Source organism: Gouania willdenowi, chromosome 5 (genome assembly GCF_900634775.1).
Source record: "Gouania willdenowi chromosome 5, fGouWil2.1, whole genome shotgun sequence".
NCBI classification, from domain to species: domain Eukaryota; kingdom Metazoa; phylum Chordata; class Actinopteri; order Blenniiformes; family Gobiesocidae; genus Gouania; species Gouania willdenowi.
This window is the reverse complement of record NC_041048.1, coordinates 17553404-17574481: the sequence shown is the minus strand read 5'-3', so window position 1 is coordinate 17574481 and position 21078 is coordinate 17553404. Positions and strand designations below refer to the sequence as shown.

Here is a 21078-nt window from a genome sequence, read left to right as displayed (position 1 = left end):
ATATATATATATATATATATATATATATATATATACTGTAAGCGGTGAGATAAAATTGTGCACCCCCTTGAAAATAAAACCAAAAGATTTTATGAGATGGAAAGTCATAATTATGAGATAGAAAGTCATACTTTTGACTTGTTTCAAGTGATTTTTTTTGTTTTTGCTCAAACTGCTCAGCCTTTTTGCAGAAGAAAAACTGTGCTTTTATTTTGAAGGCTGGCCACAAGCTGGCGCGAGCAGCTGACTGACTGCTGTTGCTCTTACATAACTGTTGACAGAGCAACTTCCTAAACAAGTCTGAACATTAGCCCTTTACTGTTATCCTGTTACTGTTAAGTCCAACAGGTTGACGTCGCTGGGACAGCAGGCTCACACACGGCTAGGCTAGGCTAGGCTAAGCTAGCTGTTAGCGCTGTTTCAGGTTAAACAGGTGAGTTCACGGTAAATGGACGGTGCTCCTCAGTCTGTAAACTAACGTTTCTCATGCAGTCCTTATGTTGTTTTCGCAGAGCAAGGTGTTTTTTTTTTTTTTAAAAACACCATGCTGCCTGATAAAGATGGTCCTGGTGCTGGAGGTGGATACGGCTCAGCACAGGGAGAGGATCCCTCAGTCAGCTTGTTCAGAGAATACCTCCGACTGAGGACTGTCCACCCGGAACCGGACTACAGTGAGAAACCTTTCCCTTAACAATAATAATAATAATAATACACCAAGACATATATAATTAGCAAGTATAAAAGAAGAGCAACAATTATACCTAGGACAGCAATAATATATAATGATATAAAGTAGGGTGTGTATTGCCTGGCATCTGGCGATACGATTCGTATCCGATACCGAGGTCACGATACGATACCATATATCTCTGTATTAAATTACAAGGCGATTATTGCCATTTTTTAAAATATAATATTTAAGAAACAACTAATCTGTAAATGTGTACACCTTCATGAGAACATTATATTTGAAATATATTTTATTGGCATATTTTACACTCGAAACACATGCCATGTGCCAACAACTTTAAAAAAAACAAGCTGCCTGTGGCTTTTAACCAACTTTGACTTTAGTGCAGCTTAACTGAGGTATATGCCTAGATCAACAAATCAATGCCGAAAGTTAGTACTTTCTGTAGCGATTTTATTGAAAAAACACAAGCTGGTCAACATGCCCAGGTTTCAGCACTTCTTTGTGCAGTTACAATGTCTCCTGCAGTGGAAAAGACTGTGAAAGAAAGGTAAAAAAAAAAAAATCGATACAGATGCATTTTGAATCGATCCGAGAATCGTGCGACGTAATGTTGTGATATATCGCCGAATCGATTTTTTTCAACAGCCCTAGTATAAAATATATTGACACGTAATAAACATAATAAAAAGTATATATTGTGATAAAGAATATTATTCATTTATATATTGCCACACGAGATTGAATTGATGTAATTTGTGTCGTAGATATGAAATTGTATAATATTAATATTATGCACATGTCTTGTACGTTCATATATATGTGTATATGTGCGTATGTATATTTGATGTGCATGTATAAACTGTATACATACAACTTGTGAAGAAGATATATTGACTGTACATTCTAAAAATAGTAACATAGGTAAAACATTATGTTTAATGTATTATCTTGAGAACCTTGTTTTGTTTTGTTGTGATGAAGTAGGTGTGTATAAGCTTTGCTTCAACCTGCAGCCTTTCAGCTGATGAATTAGACAATTGAGTGTTGTTTGTTCTGTTTTTGTTTTTTTCAAGACTGCCAAAATAAATTCAATATCAGAGCTGAACTTAGGTCAATCAATACTGTGAATTGTAATGCCTTGATAATATACTATTTAAAATCACTGCTTTGTTGAAAAACAAAACACACTTTAATTAATGGAAAATTGACTAAATTGAGACTACCATTATAAAAGCAGAGAAAATGTGGACAATATTATTAATGTGGAATTAAAAACGGAATAAACCAGCCACCTAATTCAAAATTAAGTTTAATTCGGAATTAAATTAGCATTAGGAATGAAGTGTTACAAGATCAGGTTCAAGAGGAATTAACTTTTATTTTGCTTTATAGAGCTCCCATGTAAACGTGGCCAGTGACAGCATAATGTCAGCCTTATGTATAAAACATTAAGTAAAGTGTTACCCATTTAACTATCTGTGATATGTGATTACAGAATCCTCCTGGTCAGTTCTGGTCACACTGCCCTAAGCAGGCCAGATGCTATCGTATAGAAAACATTTACCAAGGTCTCTTCTCAGAGGCTCCGTCATTGTTATGCTTAGCACTATCAGCAACATACAAAACCCTGAGAGCACAGAACAACGACAGATTCATTGGACACACACACTGAAACTTTTGAATCCTAGACCAGTCTGCCTAAAACCCTTTGACCAAATAAACCCTGTGTCCACATCTGACCAGTAACCCTACAACTGGACTTCGTCTCATTCCATTGAAAACCACCACAACAATCTGCACTTTAATTTAGGGAGCAAACCCTCAACTATCATTACATATTACAATATTGAAAAATGTTTAGCGTCCTTGTTTCTTTTTCTTCTTGCAAATGTGTTGGAAAAAGTGTTAATTTAATGTAAAAGTGTGAGTTATTAACTTTTTCATGATAACAGGCATGTAGAATCATACCCCTATTAGTAAAACTGTCCCCGTCCCTTTCCAGTATGCATATTTATATTTAAATGCGTGTATTAAGTGGTCCGTTTTTCAGTCTGTGTTAAGCAGTCAATGCTTCCACTTCACTGGGTATTTAGGGAAATGTTATGCTGTCCTGTGCAGTGTGCAGCGATCCACTTGTCTCACGTTTGTGAATCTCAGCTGCTTACTCATACAGAACGCTGCTGAAAAATGCATAAGTGCTACAAGAAAACCCTCCCACAGTCCAACCACAGCTAACAGCAGAAGGAACTATGACCGATAGTTTTAACTGAGTGATTAATATTTAAACAGGCTGGCCTGTTATCTGTTTATTCATTTATAGATGCTGCTCTGAAGTTCCTGGACCGAATAGCAGAGGAGCTGAAGCTGCCAATGAGAAAGATTGAGGTGTGTGAACCTAATGTAGCCAAGTGTGTTATGGTCAAAACGTGTAGAAAACAATCTACTGGTAAGTCAGAATTCATAAGGTGGCCTTGGACAGTGTTTCTCAGAGGGGGGTAATGTGTACCCCTAGGGAAGGGTTCTGCAACTTTTACTCTCAAAGGAGCCATTTTGCCTCATCTCACCTGGATTAAAGTCCAAATGTTGCAGTAGGTGAAGTAGGAAGGTGGCTGAGTCATTGAGTAATGTGATTTATTATTAGGTTAACAAATTCTTATATCATGATTTTATTTATCATTAATCATTAATAGCCTCTGTACGAAAATAAGAACTCTTTATTTCAATAGTTTTTTTTAAAGCTATAGAGAGGCATTGCAAAAGAGTCAAAGAGTCACATGAGGCTCCAGAGCCGCAGGTTGCTGACCCTTGCCCTAGGGGTACACATGGCACTACGGGGGTACTTGAGAGAGAGAGAGATGAAAAGTATCAATTGAAATCATTAAAAATATAGGGTTTTATTTATTTTTTTAGTTAAAAATGAGAATCACAATGAATATTACCAGCAACTCACAAAATGACAACAAAAACACACAAAGGGAAAAATATACTGAATAAAAAAAGAACAAACAGCAACAAAATACACAAAACGACAACAAAGACACACAAGATCACTGCAAAATACACAAAAATAACAGAGAAACTTGCAAAATGACATAAGAAACAACCAAATGACACCAAAGACACACACACTGAGAGAATAATTTAAATAATGCCAACAACACACAAAATGACAACTGAAATGCACAAAAAAGAGAAAAAATATACTGAATATTAAAAAGAACAGACAAACAACAACCAAAAACACACACACTAAGAGAGAAAACTACTGTTACCGGCAGCAACACACAAAATGACAAAAAAGACTCTAAATCAGAGAAAAACACACAAGATCACGACAAGATACACAAAACTAACAGAGAAACATACAAAACGACATAAGAAACAACCAAACGACACCAAAAACACACACAAAAACGAGAAAAATATACTGAATAACAGAAAAGAACAAACTACAAAATACACAACACGATGATAGAAATGATCTTGATTAGAACATGAACTAATAAAACAAAAGTCAGTCTTGGTCCCACATCACGAGGGAGTGACAGGAAATGAAAAAAACTTTAGTAATAAATCTATTCAGGAGCCAATAAATACTGTTTCATTCCACTTATTTACAAAACGAGATTCTTTAAAATGTGTGTTATCACTCATTCATTCCATCATTATGCTTTATAGTTGTTTTTTCGCAGAATTCTGAGCAAAATGTTATAAGTAATTTATTTATAAAGTGCTTTTTGCTGATAAAATCACGAAGTGCTGTACAGAGCTGTGGTGGAAATACAACAATAATACAATAATAAAACATGGGTGCATATACATCATAAGAGCAGCACCATAAAAGGATAAAAACAATTAAAACCCAGTTAACTAAAAGCTTTGCTGAAAAGCGAAGTCTTCAACAGTTCCTTAAAAGTGTCCACACAGTTGAGCTCCCTGAGAGACTGGTGCAGGTTATTCCAGAGTCTAGGGGTCACAGCCTCGGGTTTTAAATTTAGTTTTTGGGATCTTTAGGAGACCCTGGTCTTAAGACCGAAGACTGCGCCCCGAAGTGTAGGGGCACAACAAGTCCGAGATATATTGAGGGGTCTGACCATGTAACCCTCGGAAAGCCAGAACTAAAATTTTGTATTCTATTTGAAACTTAACTGGAAGCCAGTGCAGAGTAGAAAGAATGGGGGGGGGGGGGGTAATGTGGGATGTTCTGGGAGCACTGGTCAAAAGTCTGATTGTAGTTGAACATAAGGGGGGTACTTGAATTCAAAATGAAGAGAAATGGGGTACTTGAGCCAAAAAAAGTTTGAGAACCACTGGTCTAGGAGACATGCCATGTGTGTCTTTCCTCCTGCTTCAGGTTTGTCCAGGCAGAGTCGTGTCCATCATGACGTGGGAGGGGATGAAACCCACATTGAAATCTGTCCTTCTGAACTCCCACACAGACGTCGTCCCGGTTTTCCAGGTGAGCCAGCTGTTCAGCCTTTAGGGCGTTACAGTCCTGTTCTCACCTATATTTAACCCACATATAAAAAAAATGGATATGATATCAATCTTTTCTCCAGGAACATTGGAAATACGATGCTTTCAGTGCTTTCAAAGATGCAGAGGGCAACATTTATGCCCGGGGATCACAGGACATGAAATGTGTAACCATACAGTGGGTATAAAACTGCCTTGATAACTTTGTTTATTCAAACAGGAAATGTCCTCTTCTTTTGATGTGTTTGATCTTCACTTTACATTCATGTTTTACGACAATTGCTGCATTTACTTTCAGGTCATTTTCTGTTGCTGTCAAATATCTGAGGCCTGTGCTTTTTTCATCTGTAGGTACATCCAGGCAATCAGGAGGTTGAAGGCAGCGGGACAGAGACTGATGCGTACAGTGCATTTAATGTTTGTTCCTGGTGAGAGTTTTATGATATTGTAACTTATAATAATCCTCTGTTTGAGACATTTAGTGTCATCTGTCGCTGTTCACTTGCATATGTAATTTCCACATATTGCCAAGTCATTATAAATACACTGAGTGCTATAACTGTTGGGTAGTATTTCCCCAAAATAAAAGTTCACTCATGAAGGATTTTAAAACATGACAACTCTGCTTCATATGCAGCGTGCAGATCTGTGGAAAAATTAAAGCTACAGGTGGCAGAAATCTTTGAACAGATAAAAACATAGTTTAGGCCTCAAAGAATTGCAGCTCGAAAGTGTGTTTTTATCTCCACCATGAACTATGCATTTGTTAACAAACGGAAACACATGACATCACTGTAAGAATCAAGTAAAAAACTTTTCAGATTTGGAGCCAACTTTTCATTGTTCTACAAGGTCCCCAATCCCATAATACATTGTGCAAAACTTTTCCAAAGTTCAAGTCACATGACAAATGCATTGTTTTTATTGTGGAGATTTCAAATATTTGTTCGTGAGTCAATCAACGATACTACTTCATACCCAATTACTGTACATATGTATTAAGCAGAAAAAATGTGGGTTTGAGGTTTAGTTACTCTTTCAATGTTATGTTTGTTTCCCTTTTGTCCTTCCAGTTTTTAATAATGCGTTGGGCATTTCTTAACACCATTTCAGTAGTTTCTACAATCTCCCTGGATGTTTCCTTTGCTTGATGCATGCCAGTAATTTGACCCTTTCTGAAACAGATGAGCATCTTTTCTACGACGACAGGATGTTTTTACACGTGGTTGTTTAACAAATGAGAAGCTACTCACTGCATCATTAAATAACTTGTTGGCAGCTGAAACATAAGCACCCATGCAGTAATCATCTTACATACTGTATTTGCTTAGTTAAGTTAAGTCCAAGAGTGACCTTTAACAAAAAGAAAATCTGTAGATAGCCCCTATGTGTGCAGTATTTGCATTGCAGATCTTTAGTGGAAATATAATGCCCATGACCTTTTGATGTACTTCTGACTGTAATTTTAGATTTTTCTGATTCGTTTCCACAGGAACAAAATCTTCATATACAACCTCTGAAATTCAATAGAAAATTTGCAAAGTGGCACATTTTTTTATTTTATTTTTTATGCACGAATTTTTAATTAAATTCAACTTATATGGCGCAAATTATAACAAAAGTCATCTCAAAGCTCTTAAGAATATTTGAACACACAATTCATGCATGAAAAGTGCATGTACATGCCCTATTTGTTAACAGATATTTTTGCACAAATCTTTTGTCAGTAACCGTACCTACCAAGTCTATGGGACCTTTACATTTTCAATGTAAATGTTCAGTAAAGGGATTTTTATTCCGCTGATCTGCTTCCTAGCTCTAGAACTCACTCCCTCACTTTAAATCCTCACTTAAATCATATCTATCTAAACTTGCATACTCACTTTAAAAAAAACTTGGCTATTTCTTTAAGTTATTGCATGTATTTTTTTTTTTATCTCAATATGGCAAGACAATTAAATGTTTTTTACATGATCAAAAAGCGCAACAGAAAACATTCAACAGCTTAAAAATCAATAAGAACATTAAAATCAGTAGTAAAAACATTAAATCAACAATAATATGATTAAAAATCTCCCTCTCAGTCATACGGAGTAGTAGATAAGGTGTATTAGCAGCATTTAAGGTGCCACTACATTAAATTATTCTTTTTGTTAGAGCCCAAAATGAAACGTCTTAACCCAAGGTAAAACAAGTTGCGGTAAACAAAGTCTCATCTGTCTCTGTAACTAATTGCATGAGAAGTTCTTCTGTGGTATGTATTTATTTTTCTTCATTGTCCTTCAGACGAGGAGGTTGGAGGCCACAAAGGAATGGAAACGTTTGTGAAACATCCCGAGTTTCAGCAGTTGAATATTGGGTTTGCCCTCGATGAAGGTAAAGTTCTGCACTAAGAACATGAAAACTTTAGGGTCATGCTGTATTTATTGTGGTAAATCTCCAACTAGTCACCTAAAGAGGTTTTTGTGTCCTGGCTGCAACAGGTTAAACTGCTGGTAGCCATAGCAACAACACTGGTGCAAAGCTAACAGACTATAAATAGACACAAAGAGGGGATGGTGATAGAAATAGATTACATTTGCTTATTGATTCAATTGCATGTCCGTTGCTTGTGAAAATCCTTTTTAATGGATGTTGTTATAACCATTTTATTTTACTGCAGGTTTGGCGAATCCTGGTGAGGCTTTCACTGTGTTTTATGGAGAGAGGAACCCCTGGTGTGAGTATACATAAAAGCCTCAATTTACAAGAAGCTTCATTTTAAAGCCAAAATGAAGCTTTTTATTTGTGAAGTTAAGTGTATTACATATTTGACAGTATTTCTGATCAGGTTTGAGTTGTTGTTTTAAAGTTTTAGAGATGTAATTTGGCTTTTTTTGAAAATAAAGGCGCTCTTAAGAAGAAAAAAAGAACAAAATGTGGTCCATCTAAGACCTTCCTACATAACAGAAAGATGTGTTTTCAGGGATTACTGTTCACTGCCCAGGAAGTCCAGGCCATGGGTCGAGGTTTGTGGAGAATACAGCTGCAGAAAAGCTGGTAAATTTAAATCTAATCTCATCAACTAGTTTCACAATTAATAGACTTTTTAACAGAGGTCTTCATTGAGTATTCACATCTTCTAAACTTCGTTTACCAGCGCCAAGTCATAAACTCCTTTCTGGACTTCAGAGAGAAGGAGAAGCACAGGTGAGTCGGTGTGTGTGCTTCCAAACTGTAAGAATGTATTATCATTTTTGTTTAAAGAAAAACAATTATATAAAGAGTAGGGGTGTGTATTGCCTGGCATCTGGCGAAACGATTCGTATCCCGATACATATGTCACAATACGATATATCCTGATATTAAAGTAAATTTATCTGTATATATGTATATATATGACTTAAGAAATAACTAATCTGTAAATTTGTACACCTTCATGAGAACATTATATATTTTATTGGCATATACAGTGCAGGAAGAGGAAGAAAGCTCATATTTTCAAATTAAAACACCACACGTTATTCAAAACAATTGTATTTCTACACTTTCTCAAATGTAATTACAGTTTAAATAAGTTTAAAAATATCTGAGCTAGCGCATATTGTCACTTTGTGCACTAATACTGGCTACTCTGTATTGGTAACACAGTATAACAAACATCAAAAAACAGATTTTTGAGGAGGAAAAAAAAAAAAGACTCCGGGCATCACCAGAAATTTGTGATATAAAAATGGGGTCATGACTATATAGTAAACACTGGATATGTTTTATAAATATGTAGTGGCACAAAAGAAGGTACTATTTTTGTCCTAATGTCCAAAAGATAAAGCCAAAGAAGATGATTAGACAGTATCTAAATTTTAAAACAAATAAGTGTTATGTTAAGAGTGATTAGTGTTTGTTTCATTGTTGAGTCAAAACTAAACTGCTCTACACTGATTATATTATTGTACTTGGATTGTGTTCCAGGCTTAACACGAGTGAGTGTTTCACACTTGGAGATGTTACCACAATAAATATGACCATGGTCAAAGGGGGTGTGGCTTACAACGTTATCCCAGCTGAAATGGATGTCAGTTTTGACCTGAGAATCCCTCCCACAGTGAACCTGCAGGTGCGTAGCACCTTATTTCCTTTTTTTTTGTTGTCTGGGGTGGCAGTCGCTCCAGTGATATTTGTCATTGTGTCCTTAGGCAAGGCACTTCACTCACATTGCCTAGTATGAATGTACAGTAATGTGTGATTGAGTGAGTGTTGGTGGTGGTCGGAAGTGCAGATGGCGCACTATGGCATTTTCACGTCTGCTCCAGGGCAGCTGTGGCTACAATAGTAGCTTACCATCACTAAGTGTGGAGTGAAAGAATAATGCCATGTAAAGCGTGTTGAGTCGCCAAAATAAGGCGCTATATGAATCCAATGCATTATTATTATTATAAAAATTACTTTTGTAGATGTATTTCGCCACTGGTTCTTCATCCAGCTGAAACTGTTGCTTTAATAGGATTTTGAGCGACAAATTAAGCAGTGGTGTAAAGAGGCAGGAGATGATGTCACCTATGAATTTGCTCAGGTCAGTTCTGCTCACACACCCACTTTTAACAGTATGTGTTTATTCAGTGGACTCACTGTCATCTGATGTTTCAGAAACACATGAACCAGAACATCACATCCACTGAAGACAGTGATCCATGGTGGGGGACCTTCAAAGCTGCCTGCCAAGCCATGTGAGTGCATAGAACATGAAAGCTTTTTTTTTTGCTTTTGGTATGACAGTCGACTGGATGTTTACTGATTAGTAAAACATAGTGTTAGGACAGTGATAAAATGAAATGTCTTGATGTTGGCATATGTTCTTCAACTTCTCTCTGTTTCCTTCCCATCACAATGAAAGGAGAAACCCAACGTAACAACGACCCAAAATGTAATTGTTATAAAACAAAATGTAAAAAAACTCAAAATGTAATTTATTTATTTACTTTTTCCCCCCTTTTTAAACCCAAAGTGGGTATTCTACGGAGCTAGATAATTATATCCTGGATTAGCGGGTTTCACCTAACCAAATATTCCCTGTCACAGAGAAGCTGTCATATGAAGGTTGATAACAACGCGCTAATTTAAGCCAGTGATTTCAGCCTGCTACGTGTGCTCTCCCATAAAAGGGGTGGTGATTGCAGCATCTGACATAAGTTGGACACTTCACTGCTCGTTGAATCAGACGCTTTGATGCTCGGTGACAAGCGTCCAAACAAGTTGGGAAGAGAGCGTGTTCAGTGCGTTTTGGGGAGGGGCTTCTCTGTTATTAGGGCTATTTACCATTGTGAAAAGTTTAAATAATTTACCCGAGACACCAAGCTCCTCACTAATCCTCCTCCAAGCAAGGTCCTTTCTATTCCTGTCTTGATAGCAATAGTCCACTGGGTTATACAGCGTGGAGTGAGCACAGACCACGACTATGAGCTTGTCCTTCATTGTAGTTGTGTTGCCTTCCTGGTGTCTTCCCGGTCGTACAGTCCTGTCACGAAATGCATCACTACTTCACTGATGACGTATCTCAAAACGCGCAGCGTTCGTCGCGTGAAAAGCTTTAAAACGCGCCGCACAGAAGGCGCGGGACTCGCTGTGGACGCTCGTTTACCATATATTGTGTATATAAACCTTACACTGTTGAACCGTTTGGTGTGAACGTGTCATTACTTTTTTTTTTTTACTTATTACATTTTTCATTTTAGGAATATGACTTTGGAAAAGGAGATCTTCCCAGCTGCCACTGATAGCCGTTTTATTAGAGCAGTGAGTATAAAAATAATCATTGTACTTAATATGACTGGTGGCGACTACATGTTAATGATATGCATTTACTAAATCCAGGTGGGCATCCCTGCAATCGGCTTCTCTCCAATGAACCGAACCCCGATCTTGCTCCACGACCACAATGAGTATCTGAACGAACAGGTCTTCCTCAGAGGCATCAGTGTTTATGAGAGGCTCATACCGGCTCTCACCAGCGTCCCTGCATTTGTTGAGGACTCTTTAGAAAAGTGCTAATGTTGAATCTAATCTTAAAACTCATTTCAAAAGAAATTGTTAACTTTTTTTTGTAGAGATTACCAAAGAATCACATCATGCAAATCATCTTATCTATCCAAATCATCCAAAGGACTTTGATACCATTTAGATTCTCAGGATTTAACCACTGTATGGTTAATATTTTCACAACTGCTACATGTGATTTTGTTGATTAAGGGATAATGTAATTTTATAGCAATACACGGTACGCACATTTTTTAAAACATGTTCAAGATTGAGATTAATCAGCTCAGAAAAGAAGTGTGAGATGGGGGAGAATGGAGTGAGTGAAAAGAGGAAAAAATTACTCTGAAAACGAATCGTAGAATCTGTTTTTTTTTTTAAAAAAACAACAATCATTAGAAAATAATCTTTTCAAAATGTGAATATGATTTTAATAAACTTATAATAAACCATCATTGCCACTTTGGTGTTTTTTTGTTTAAAAATGTTAAACTACACTTGAATACAATAAATATTTGGTGTCAATGTTTGCTGGGGCTGAAGAGTTTATACATGATGCCACAGTGATGATATTTTTTAAGTTCATACTTATTAACTTAAAAACTTAAAGTCAAACGGTATAGATAGGCTACCTGATGTATGCTACCGTTACCAGGTGTTGGTTTCTGTCTCCCATTTCTGAATTTACAACACATCTTATGTCACATTTAAGTATCAACACCTCAAAAGCAAGGCAAGGCAAATGTATTTCTATAGCGCATTTCATACACAAGGCAACTCAATGTGCTTTACATGATCAAAAAGTGCAACAGAAAATATTCAACAGCTTAAAATCTATAAGAGCATCATTTAAAAGTCATCAACAAACACATTGCATCAACAGTTAATACTTTACACACAATTGTTCATTTAAGTTACAACTGTATAGGCAAAATTTTTAAAATAGGCAAGAGCTGAAGTTGTTAAAGATAAATGTTAAAGTAAGGTAAATATCAATTTTCAATGAATAGCTTTGTTCCATTAAAACAGACAGCTCTACTGCCTAAATAATTTTACAACTGCCTTGTTATTAATTTGTATAGGATAAGAACTTTTGTAAAAAAAAATTGCGTGGGTGTATATGTACAATTTGTGCATGAATGATGTGCTTATATTTGCACAAGCATTGAAAAATTTACAAAAATGTTGATTTGAGAATCACAGTTGCATTTGTGGATTTTTTTTTTTTTTCCTTTTGTGGGTACCAGTCTGACCAGGTTTTCTACATTTGCATCACCAGGGAGAAATTGCAGATGAGACTGGGATTTTTAAAATGTAAATTACAAGTGGTGTCTCAAGTAATTTTCAAAAGACTTCTACCTACAACATGAATAAGTAAGCGGAGGGGGTCACAGAGGATGGCACACCGCAGTTAACAACCCAGTGAAAACTCTTCTTTAATACAAAAACTATTCACGATCTTCTCGCTTTCAGATAATGTCACTATTATCCATTCAGTTTTTATTGCCTAAAGTCTAATGACAAATGGTTGGACCTTGATTTCACATAAATGGTAAAGTTCTGTCGAGCAACAGAAAAGGAAAAAAAAAAAAAACATTTCTACAGATTTATAAAGCTGTTCACAGCAAGTAAAGGTCGCCTCGACTGCAGTTGAGCTTTCTTTGTTGCTGTCATCCAATTAACAGTGTGGCTCTCCAAGGGAGGGCTGGCAGGAAGGCTGCAGTCAGTAATTAGTCCTCTCTCTCCCCAGGACAGAACAGCAGTATTAACACATGGGCTCGTCAGGGAGATGAATGGAAGCTGAACCCACAGACTTCCTCTCTGGGGTCAGCTGTGAGGAAACTCAACACTCGACTGTGGGATTGATCAAAATGATAGAAAACAGTCTGGGATAGTAATATTGCATAATTGAAGTCACAATGTTCAGTTTTAGAATTAAAACCATAAATCATAAATATGAAGGAAAATATGGGCTTCTACAGGGGAAAATATATTTTTGATCACTTTATTGTGTGAACAATATAATTATGTTGATATACTATATTGTTTATACAATATCATTAAATGGTACAAACACTAAATATATTGTATAAATATGATATTATATTGTTTGTAAATTATAGATATATTGTATGAACAATATAGTGTGTTGTACAAACAATATAATCATATTGTACAAACTTGATATGATACTGTTTGTGCAATATAATTACATTGCACGAACAATATAGTATGTTGAATGATTATATTGTACAAACGTGATCTTATATCGTTTGTACAATATTTTATGCTGTTTGTACAACATAATTATACTGTACAAATGGGATGTTTCTACAATATAACTAAATTGTACAAACAATATAGTATATTGTAAAAACAATATAATTATATTGTACAAACATGATTTTCCCCTGTGGCAGCGCGAGGCTTCTGCAGGAAAGGGTAATATTTATAATATAATTATTTTTGAAAGCTTAAAAAAAAAAAATATATATATATATATATATATATATGTATAATTCTAATATTTAACATGATGCAAACTATTGTGACACCCCTTTTCTGGTTCATTTGCATATGCTAAAACAGGATTTTAAAATGAAATGAAAGAAATATTTTAAAATACAACTAAGAAAAAGTGTAAAAAATCTGCTTCCATATTTCTGTGTTTTCCAACAGCTTAGTTGGACATGGTTAGGATTTGTGTTGGCTCTTATCCGTTTTGTTTCCCTGCTGCGGGTTGGAGCTGTTGATGTTCACAGATGCAGCAGTGCACAACGGAGCTTGCATTGTGTAAATCTTACAGCTGGATGGCAGCTTGCTCTGCTGTGCTCCACAACAGAGCAACTGCAGCTGTCCTCTTCTGCTAATTACAGACAAACACACGGCGATGTCGTCCACAATAATTGTAGTTTGTCAGAGTTTTCACTTCCACGGCCCTTAGATTGGTGTATATATATATATATATATATATATATATATATATATAAAAAGAAAAAAGATGTAACGGAGTGTTACATCTTTTTTTTTTGCCTCTGCTGTTTATCTCTGTACCCAGTCCTTCTCCCATGCAGCCAAGTGATCACTTTGACTGCATCCAATGTGCTTTCCAGTAATGTCGTGGCATTAAGCCAAGAGCTGTATTGTTATTGTGTTGGAATAGAAATGCAGCCCAGTGTCGACTGCCTCCTTCATCACTCCTAGGTGTGCTTTAACATGAGCGCTCCAGTCCTATTGGCTGCACACATGGGCTAGAATAGGGCTGAGACGTAAACTTGTCCTCCATATCCATGCGTGCTGCTGACTCAGGGAAAACACATGACATTTTATATTCATAACAATTGATGCATAATTACAAACCCTCTGCTTTATATGCATAAACCAATGCCTGTGGTGAGTATTTGAGGACAATTCTCCCTGGTTTGAAACCAAGCTGTGTTCAAAATGGAGCAATTTACAAAAAAATAGATAAGTGTGGTAAGAAAATGTATCACAATTTCTACAATTACTCTTTTTCTTCTTGTGATTTTTTACTCTTTTGCTGTTTTTAACTCCACTGCTTCTTCAGTGGGAACCTTCAGCATACGTATGTTGATAAATAACCTCATAAAACTTAACCTTCCTCTTGTGTTAGATTTCTGTTAGCATCTCTTATGACGGATCAGTTTTGGCCCATGTTTTAAATCAGCTGTAAGATACACTAAAAATATTATCTATCATCCAAATTTGTTTCAGTCTCTTGGTTAAATAGCTAGACTTCCTTATCCATGAAAATATTGGTATTAATATTTTTGGTGTGGACGTCTGAGCCTTTTTTGTGTCAGTATACCCCTTGATATTTTTTTAAATAGTAGAATGATTGTTCACTACTTATGTGTAAATTTGCCATAATTCCCCAGTTTAGCATTTAATTAAATTGTAAATGACAGTTTTTATAGAATGTTCATTCCAAAGTTACAAAGTCAGTTATCTGAACAATCAATTGCAATTCAATTACGATTACAATAGCAACATATTTTTTTTTGATATTGACCCCAGTCCTGTTATCTGTGGGTCCCTGTCCCCTCCACCCCTTTCAAAAAGGTCTGCCCGATTCAATGAGCACAAATTGAATTGTGCGAGGCATAATCATAATCTAAGTTGAATTATCTTTGAAACAATATATCACATGACTATGTTCCCATAAATTTGGAAATTTACCAGAAATGAAAACGGTGTACCTATGGGCACCTTTAGGTCCAGGAAAGCGACACTAACGGGCTGGGGTGGGGTCAACGAGAGCAGGTCTGTGAGGGGCCGCTGGGAGGGACCTCCTGTGCGCTCACATAAATTATTTGGAGCTTTCAGCGGTGTTCGCTCGCTGATTTACTCTCATCCGTCTCTCAGGGGACATCATGTCCTGGTGAGGACGGACAATACCACGCCCGTGGCGTACGTCAACCACCAGGGCGGGTTGCATTCCCGTTGGTTGCATTTGCTGGCATGCAGACTGATCCTGTGGTGTTGTGGTCGTCTCCTCTCATTGAGGGTGGAGCACGTCCCGGGGGTCCTGAACACGGGCGCAGACCTGTTGTCCAGGGGCGCGTCGTTATACGGGGAATGGAGGTTACATCGCGATTTACTAGTTGCTGCTCACTGGTCCCTGGCGGCTCCCGCTGCGTATGGACCTGTTTTTGCAGGTCAGGGGCACAATTTTCCACCCGCACCCAGAGCGCCTGGTGCTGTGGGCTTGGCCCCTGAGTGGCTCAATCTGTCAGCCGTGGGACTCTCACAGTGTGTGATTTCCACTACACAGAGTGCTCGAGCCTCCTCCACTAGATCTCTTTATGATTGCAAGTGGAGGATCTTGGAGGGATGTGCCTCCAGAGGAGTCACATCCCCTTTCAGTGCCCGGTGGGAGTGATTTTGTCATTCCTGCAGGACCTGATTGACAAGGGCAAAGCCTTTTCCACTGTGAAAGTGTATTTGGTGGCGATCTCTGCCTGTCACACAGGCTTTGGGGAGAAACCGGCGAGCCAGCACCCGCTAATCTGCCGGTTTATGAAGGGAGCGTGCAGGCTCCTTCCCGTGGGCAGACCACTGGTACCACCGTGGGATCTGGCGGTGGTTCTCGAGGGACTTAAACATCCTCCGATCGAACCACTGGAGGAGGCGAGCCTGAAGTTTGCCTCTCTGAAATCTGTTTTGTTACTGGCTCTGGAGTCAGCGCTCAGCTCTTCCTGGGCGATGCGAGGTCCATTTTGAAGCCCAACTCGGCCTTTGTGCCAAAGGTGGTTGGCTCATGTTCTCCCATTGACCTTTTCTGCCTCACAAGATGAGCAGCGGCCTCATGTGTTGTGTCCAGTTTGTGCGCACTTATATGGACATGACAAGAAGCCTCAGGAGGAGCGATCATTTGTATCATCCCTGTAAGGGGAGGCTTACTAAGCAACGCTTGTCATACTGGGTTGTGGAGGCTATTGCTTTGGCTTATACGAGTCAGGGTCTACGGCCACCACAGGATCTGCATGCACACTTGACTCTGGGTCTCGCCACATCCTGGGCTTTGTTCAGGTGAGTGTCTGTACCGGACATTTGTGCGGCAACGAGTTGGACCTCGTCCCTCACGTTTGTCCGCTTTTACACTTTGGATGTTTCTGCCCCGTGCGTAGCACAGTTTTTCTGTCCTGATGTGTATAGATTTCTGCCCTCCAGGCTGGTCTCTGCTCGATAAGCAAGTCTGCAATACGGGAGCTACCACATCCCATAGTGAGACATCTCACAAAATATTATGAAATATAACTTGAGGTTCTTTACATAAGCCCGGATCTGTGCGTAATGAGTGAGATGCCTCACCAGACAACCCTTCTTGCTTGTACGAGTGAGAAGAGGTGCCTTTTTTGAATGGAGGGTGTTTGTCCGCCAAGGGCACTCCGACCTCCTATAAAAGGAGGAGATGGACGGACACATTTTACCAGCCAATCAGGAATGACAGATTGACATAAATGCTTCTGAGGGCTGCAGATGAAGGGTACATCCCATAGTGAGACATCTCACTCATATTACTCAGAACCGGGCTTATGTAAATAACTTAAAGATATGTGGATCCTTGGAGGTTCTATCAACCAAACCAATGAAATACCACTAAATCAGTGGTCGCCTGAAATTTTAGAAAAATTTAAATAGATTTTCACTTTTCACTTACTGAAGATGGAGTGTTCATGAGCGTGTCAGACAAGCTTGGAGTTTCTTAAAGAGACAGAGGCAAAATCGAAGCGTCATGATCTGTGTGCTACCGAGGGAAATTTGTATTTTCCCCAAAAAATTGGATAGCATAGTTATTTGAGTATGCTATAGAATGGAACTACGATCCATCCCAACATATACTTCATTTATGCATGTGAAGCATTGACCTTTACAATCTGTTTATTATTCTGGCGGTCTGATCTTTTTTTTTTCTACCTTGTCTGCACATGCTGTCAAAGGTCAAAACTACATGTAGTGCAAGCTTTTCACGACTGCTGTGCATAATTTATTATTGCAATTAAATAATTGTGACAATCACCAGCTCTCCCTAATGTAGTGTTACTCCTTGACAAGTAGTTTTGACCTTCCAGGAATGTGGAAGAGGGAGTCAGGGTAGTACAATGGAAGGGTTGGGGAAGAGTTGACTACTTTAAGCTGAGAGTGCAATGTTGTATTGAGGGGTGTAAAATTACTCAGTTGAAACAAGAAGGTCCATTCTGTGTGGAGTTTGCATGTTCTCCCCGTGCTGTGTGGGTTTCCTCCAGGTACTCTGGCTTCCTCCCACTGTTAGGTTGGTTGGGGTCCCTGAATTGCCCTTAGGCGTGAGTGTAAGTTTTTTGCGTGGGGGAATGGGGGTAAGTACAGTGCAATCATTTCTTGGGGTTGGACACAACAACCCAATTCCATGAAGAAAATACTTAACCAAAAAATGTGCTGTAGTATATGATGTGTAACTACTATTATGTGCGCCCTTCTACCAGCTCCCTCATGCCCACCTAAAGCTGTTCCTGGTCCCAACTGTACACTAATGCATGGATGTGGCAATCCATGCATCACTTGGATACATTTGGAGGCGTTTTAAGCTCCTCCCTCTCTTTTCTGTGCAGCAGCTCTGGATCTCCACCATCATATAAAAAAACAACTGAATCCATGGTGTGTCCCATGTGGCTCTGCGGGTATAAATAAAGATCCTCGTTCTGCTGCTGCTCTGTTGCCTGGTGAGCGTGAACGCGCCTGCATCCATCCACGGTCAGCTAATGAGAAGCAGAGCGGGGCGTGCACGCGCTTTGAGAGAGAGAGAGAGAGAGAGAGAGAGAGAGAGAGAGAGAGAGAGAGAGAGAGAGAGAGAGAGAGAGAGAGAGAGAGAGAGAGAGAGAGAGGAGAGAGAGAGAGAGAGAGAGAGAGAGAGAGAGAGAGAGAGAGAGAGAGAGAGAGCTCTGCATCAGTTCTCCTCTCACCGTCCGCGATGCGTTCACGGCCGCTGTCTGCGTCCACTTTGACGGCAGGAAGCGACACTAAGTGACGCCTGAACGCCTCACAGCCGCATGAACCATCAGGAGCCTGGGTGGAAAAATTCACTTACACACCCAAAACCCCGCCACGGGATTTGTTTTTAATGGAAAATGGCGATAGGCGAAAGGTCCCGCAGCATCGTCTGCCTGTTCTCTTTCCAGATGCTCGTGATGTTCAGCGCCTCGTGGCCTGGAGCGGACAGCCTCACGTTCCCACAGCAGTACACGTAAGTGATGGGGACAACTTCTGCTTAGAGCCCTCAACACTCCTCAGCCCTTTGTTTTCTTTCCATTTCCTGCTGTTACATAATCCTTTTTATTTTTTTTACATTTTCCATGTAGGACCATGTCTAAAGATTTTAGCAGCTACAGTCCACTGTGTGGCTGAGGATAGTGTTTCAGTTATTTATTAATCTCATTAGAATAATTATTTGTTCATAACAGTCCCATCTGGCAGCTGACTCTGACCCCTGACTTGTTTGTGTTGAGTTACAGTCTGCAGATATCTGAGCATACTGTATCAGGACTTAAAAGAAGAGCAAATACTTCTTACTGAGTGAGGAGCAATTCATTTGTTGTCCAATTGTCATATTTAGTGATAGTGATACAGTATGTCTACATCTTCTTCCAGAAATACCAGCCTGGCTTCAGCTCAGGGGCCATATATGGACAAATTGTTTCACATAGTTTTAATGTGAGCATATTATACCCATAACTGCTCTGATTTTACATTTGTGTTCATTCAACAGCGTTTAAAACAGTTTGGTTCCGTCTTCTAATGAAACCTCAATTTACTTCTAGTCTGGATCTTGTCTTTTGATTTATTTTTGGTTGAAATCTTATTTTTGTGGAGTAAATTCACATCAGTCGTATTTGGTCCCATATCAATAAACCGGGGTTAGTCTTTTTGATAGTTTACTGTGCTTAGGCAGAATAAATGAAGGATGGACTCAATGCAACTAGGGTTGGACGATTAATTGCATTTGTGATATTATCGCGATATCATTAAAAATATTGCAATTTTCTAATTGCAAAGGCTGCAATTTCTTTTTCTTTTTTTTAATTTTTTTAATTTTGTTTTTGTTTTTGTTTTTTTCTTGTCCTTTCTTGTACTGTCCTGTTAAGTTCAGAGTGTTTAAGAAGTTCACTCCACATGTTTACATGTTTCATGAAACGTGAAGTTAGATATGTTGAAGAGGTAAAGCCACAGATTTTTTTTTGCTTTATTGTTGTAATCTGTGCTTTGAAATTTATATTTATTTAAAGTTTAAATGAATCTGAAATTGTTTATTATGAAACAGATTGATTTATTGCTTGCGTTCATTGAAAAATATGTGACAAGAGGCCCTTGAAGAAAAATGTGCATATTAAATCGCAATCGCAATATTGAGGGAAAAAAAAAATCGCAGTTAGATTGTTTTCCAAAATCGTTCAGCCCTAGTCAATACACAAGGCTGCAATCTTGGTATCGTATTGGAAGTGAATAAGTTATACCGGACACTAGGAGTGTGACATTATCTCGATACGGCGATATATCGCGATATTTGGTCACAAGAGGCCCTTAAAAAAATAATTGAATATTAAATCGCAATCGCAATATTGAGGGAAAAAAAAATTGCAATTAGATTATTTTCCAAAATTGTTCAGCCCTAATGCAACTAACATTTACACCAGACATAGACAACTGACGGCCCTCGGTGTAATTTTTTCTGCCCACCAAAAGCAAATCTCAAAAAAAAATTAATTCAAGAAGCTGGAAGGAATATGAAGCCCAAAAGAATGCATAAAAGTACATAAAAACACGCAAAGAAATGAAAAAAATACACAAAACGACTCATAAAACAAAAAATGACAACAAAGACAGGCACAACAACCACTTAAACTAACAGAATGACTACAAAAACACAAACAACATTAAAGAATAGCTCCAACGACACACACAAGCTTTTTACAAAGTTACACAAAATGACAGAAAAATACAGAAAACAACAACAAAAATACAGAAAGTGACCCCAAAAATGCACAAATCGACAACAAAAATGCTGAAAATGACAGAAAAATACACTAAATTACACCAAGAACACAAAAAAATAATAAAAACACACAATGACTCCAAAAAGATTTACACCATGTTTTGTGTCTATTAACTAAATGGGATTTAATAGTGCCATTGTGAGGGAGAGGGACCTTGCGTGTCCTATAGTGACCCCGAGGAGTTCTTATGGCACCCAGCGACTTTTGCCAAGCTGGACACATTAAAGCACGTGTCAAACTCAAGGCACAGGGGCCAAACCCCGCCCTTTAGAGCGTCTGTTGTGTAAGTGATTTTTAATCTCAAATTGTTGAAAGAATTCTTAATTTTTCAAAAATCCTGCAACT

General features: G+C 38.2%; 2 protein-coding genes across 3 annotated transcripts in view; both read left to right on the top strand.

The window, feature by feature from the left end:
* The first annotated feature begins 243 nt into the window (after positions 1-243).
* LOC114463491 (aminoacylase-1-like) lies at positions 244-11637 on the top strand. Its single transcript, XM_028447078.1, has 15 exons — positions 244-433; positions 513-671; positions 3015-3079; positions 5049-5153; positions 5254-5348; positions 5522-5598; positions 7457-7546; positions 7833-7889; positions 8136-8209; positions 8310-8359; positions 9122-9266; positions 9654-9722; positions 9797-9876; positions 10882-10942; positions 11021-11637. Exons 2-15 carry the CDS (start codon positions 545-547, stop codon positions 11195-11197), a joined length of 1272 nt encoding a protein of 423 aa, XP_028302879.1. The 5' UTR covers positions 244-433; positions 513-544; the 3' UTR covers positions 11198-11637.
* Positions 11638-18620: 6983 nt separating this feature from the next.
* The window catches only part of cacna2d2b (calcium channel, voltage-dependent, alpha 2/delta subunit 2b), a 57557-nt gene continuing 55099 nt past the window's right edge, over positions 18621-21078 (top strand). For both annotated transcript variants that reach the window (XM_028446292.1, XM_028446291.1), the window contains exon 1: positions 18621-18926. In XM_028446292.1, the coding sequence (XP_028302093.1) occupies positions 18811-18926 (116 nt within the window). In that variant the 5' untranslated portion in view covers positions 18621-18810. The remainder of the gene's footprint in view (positions 18927-21078) is intronic.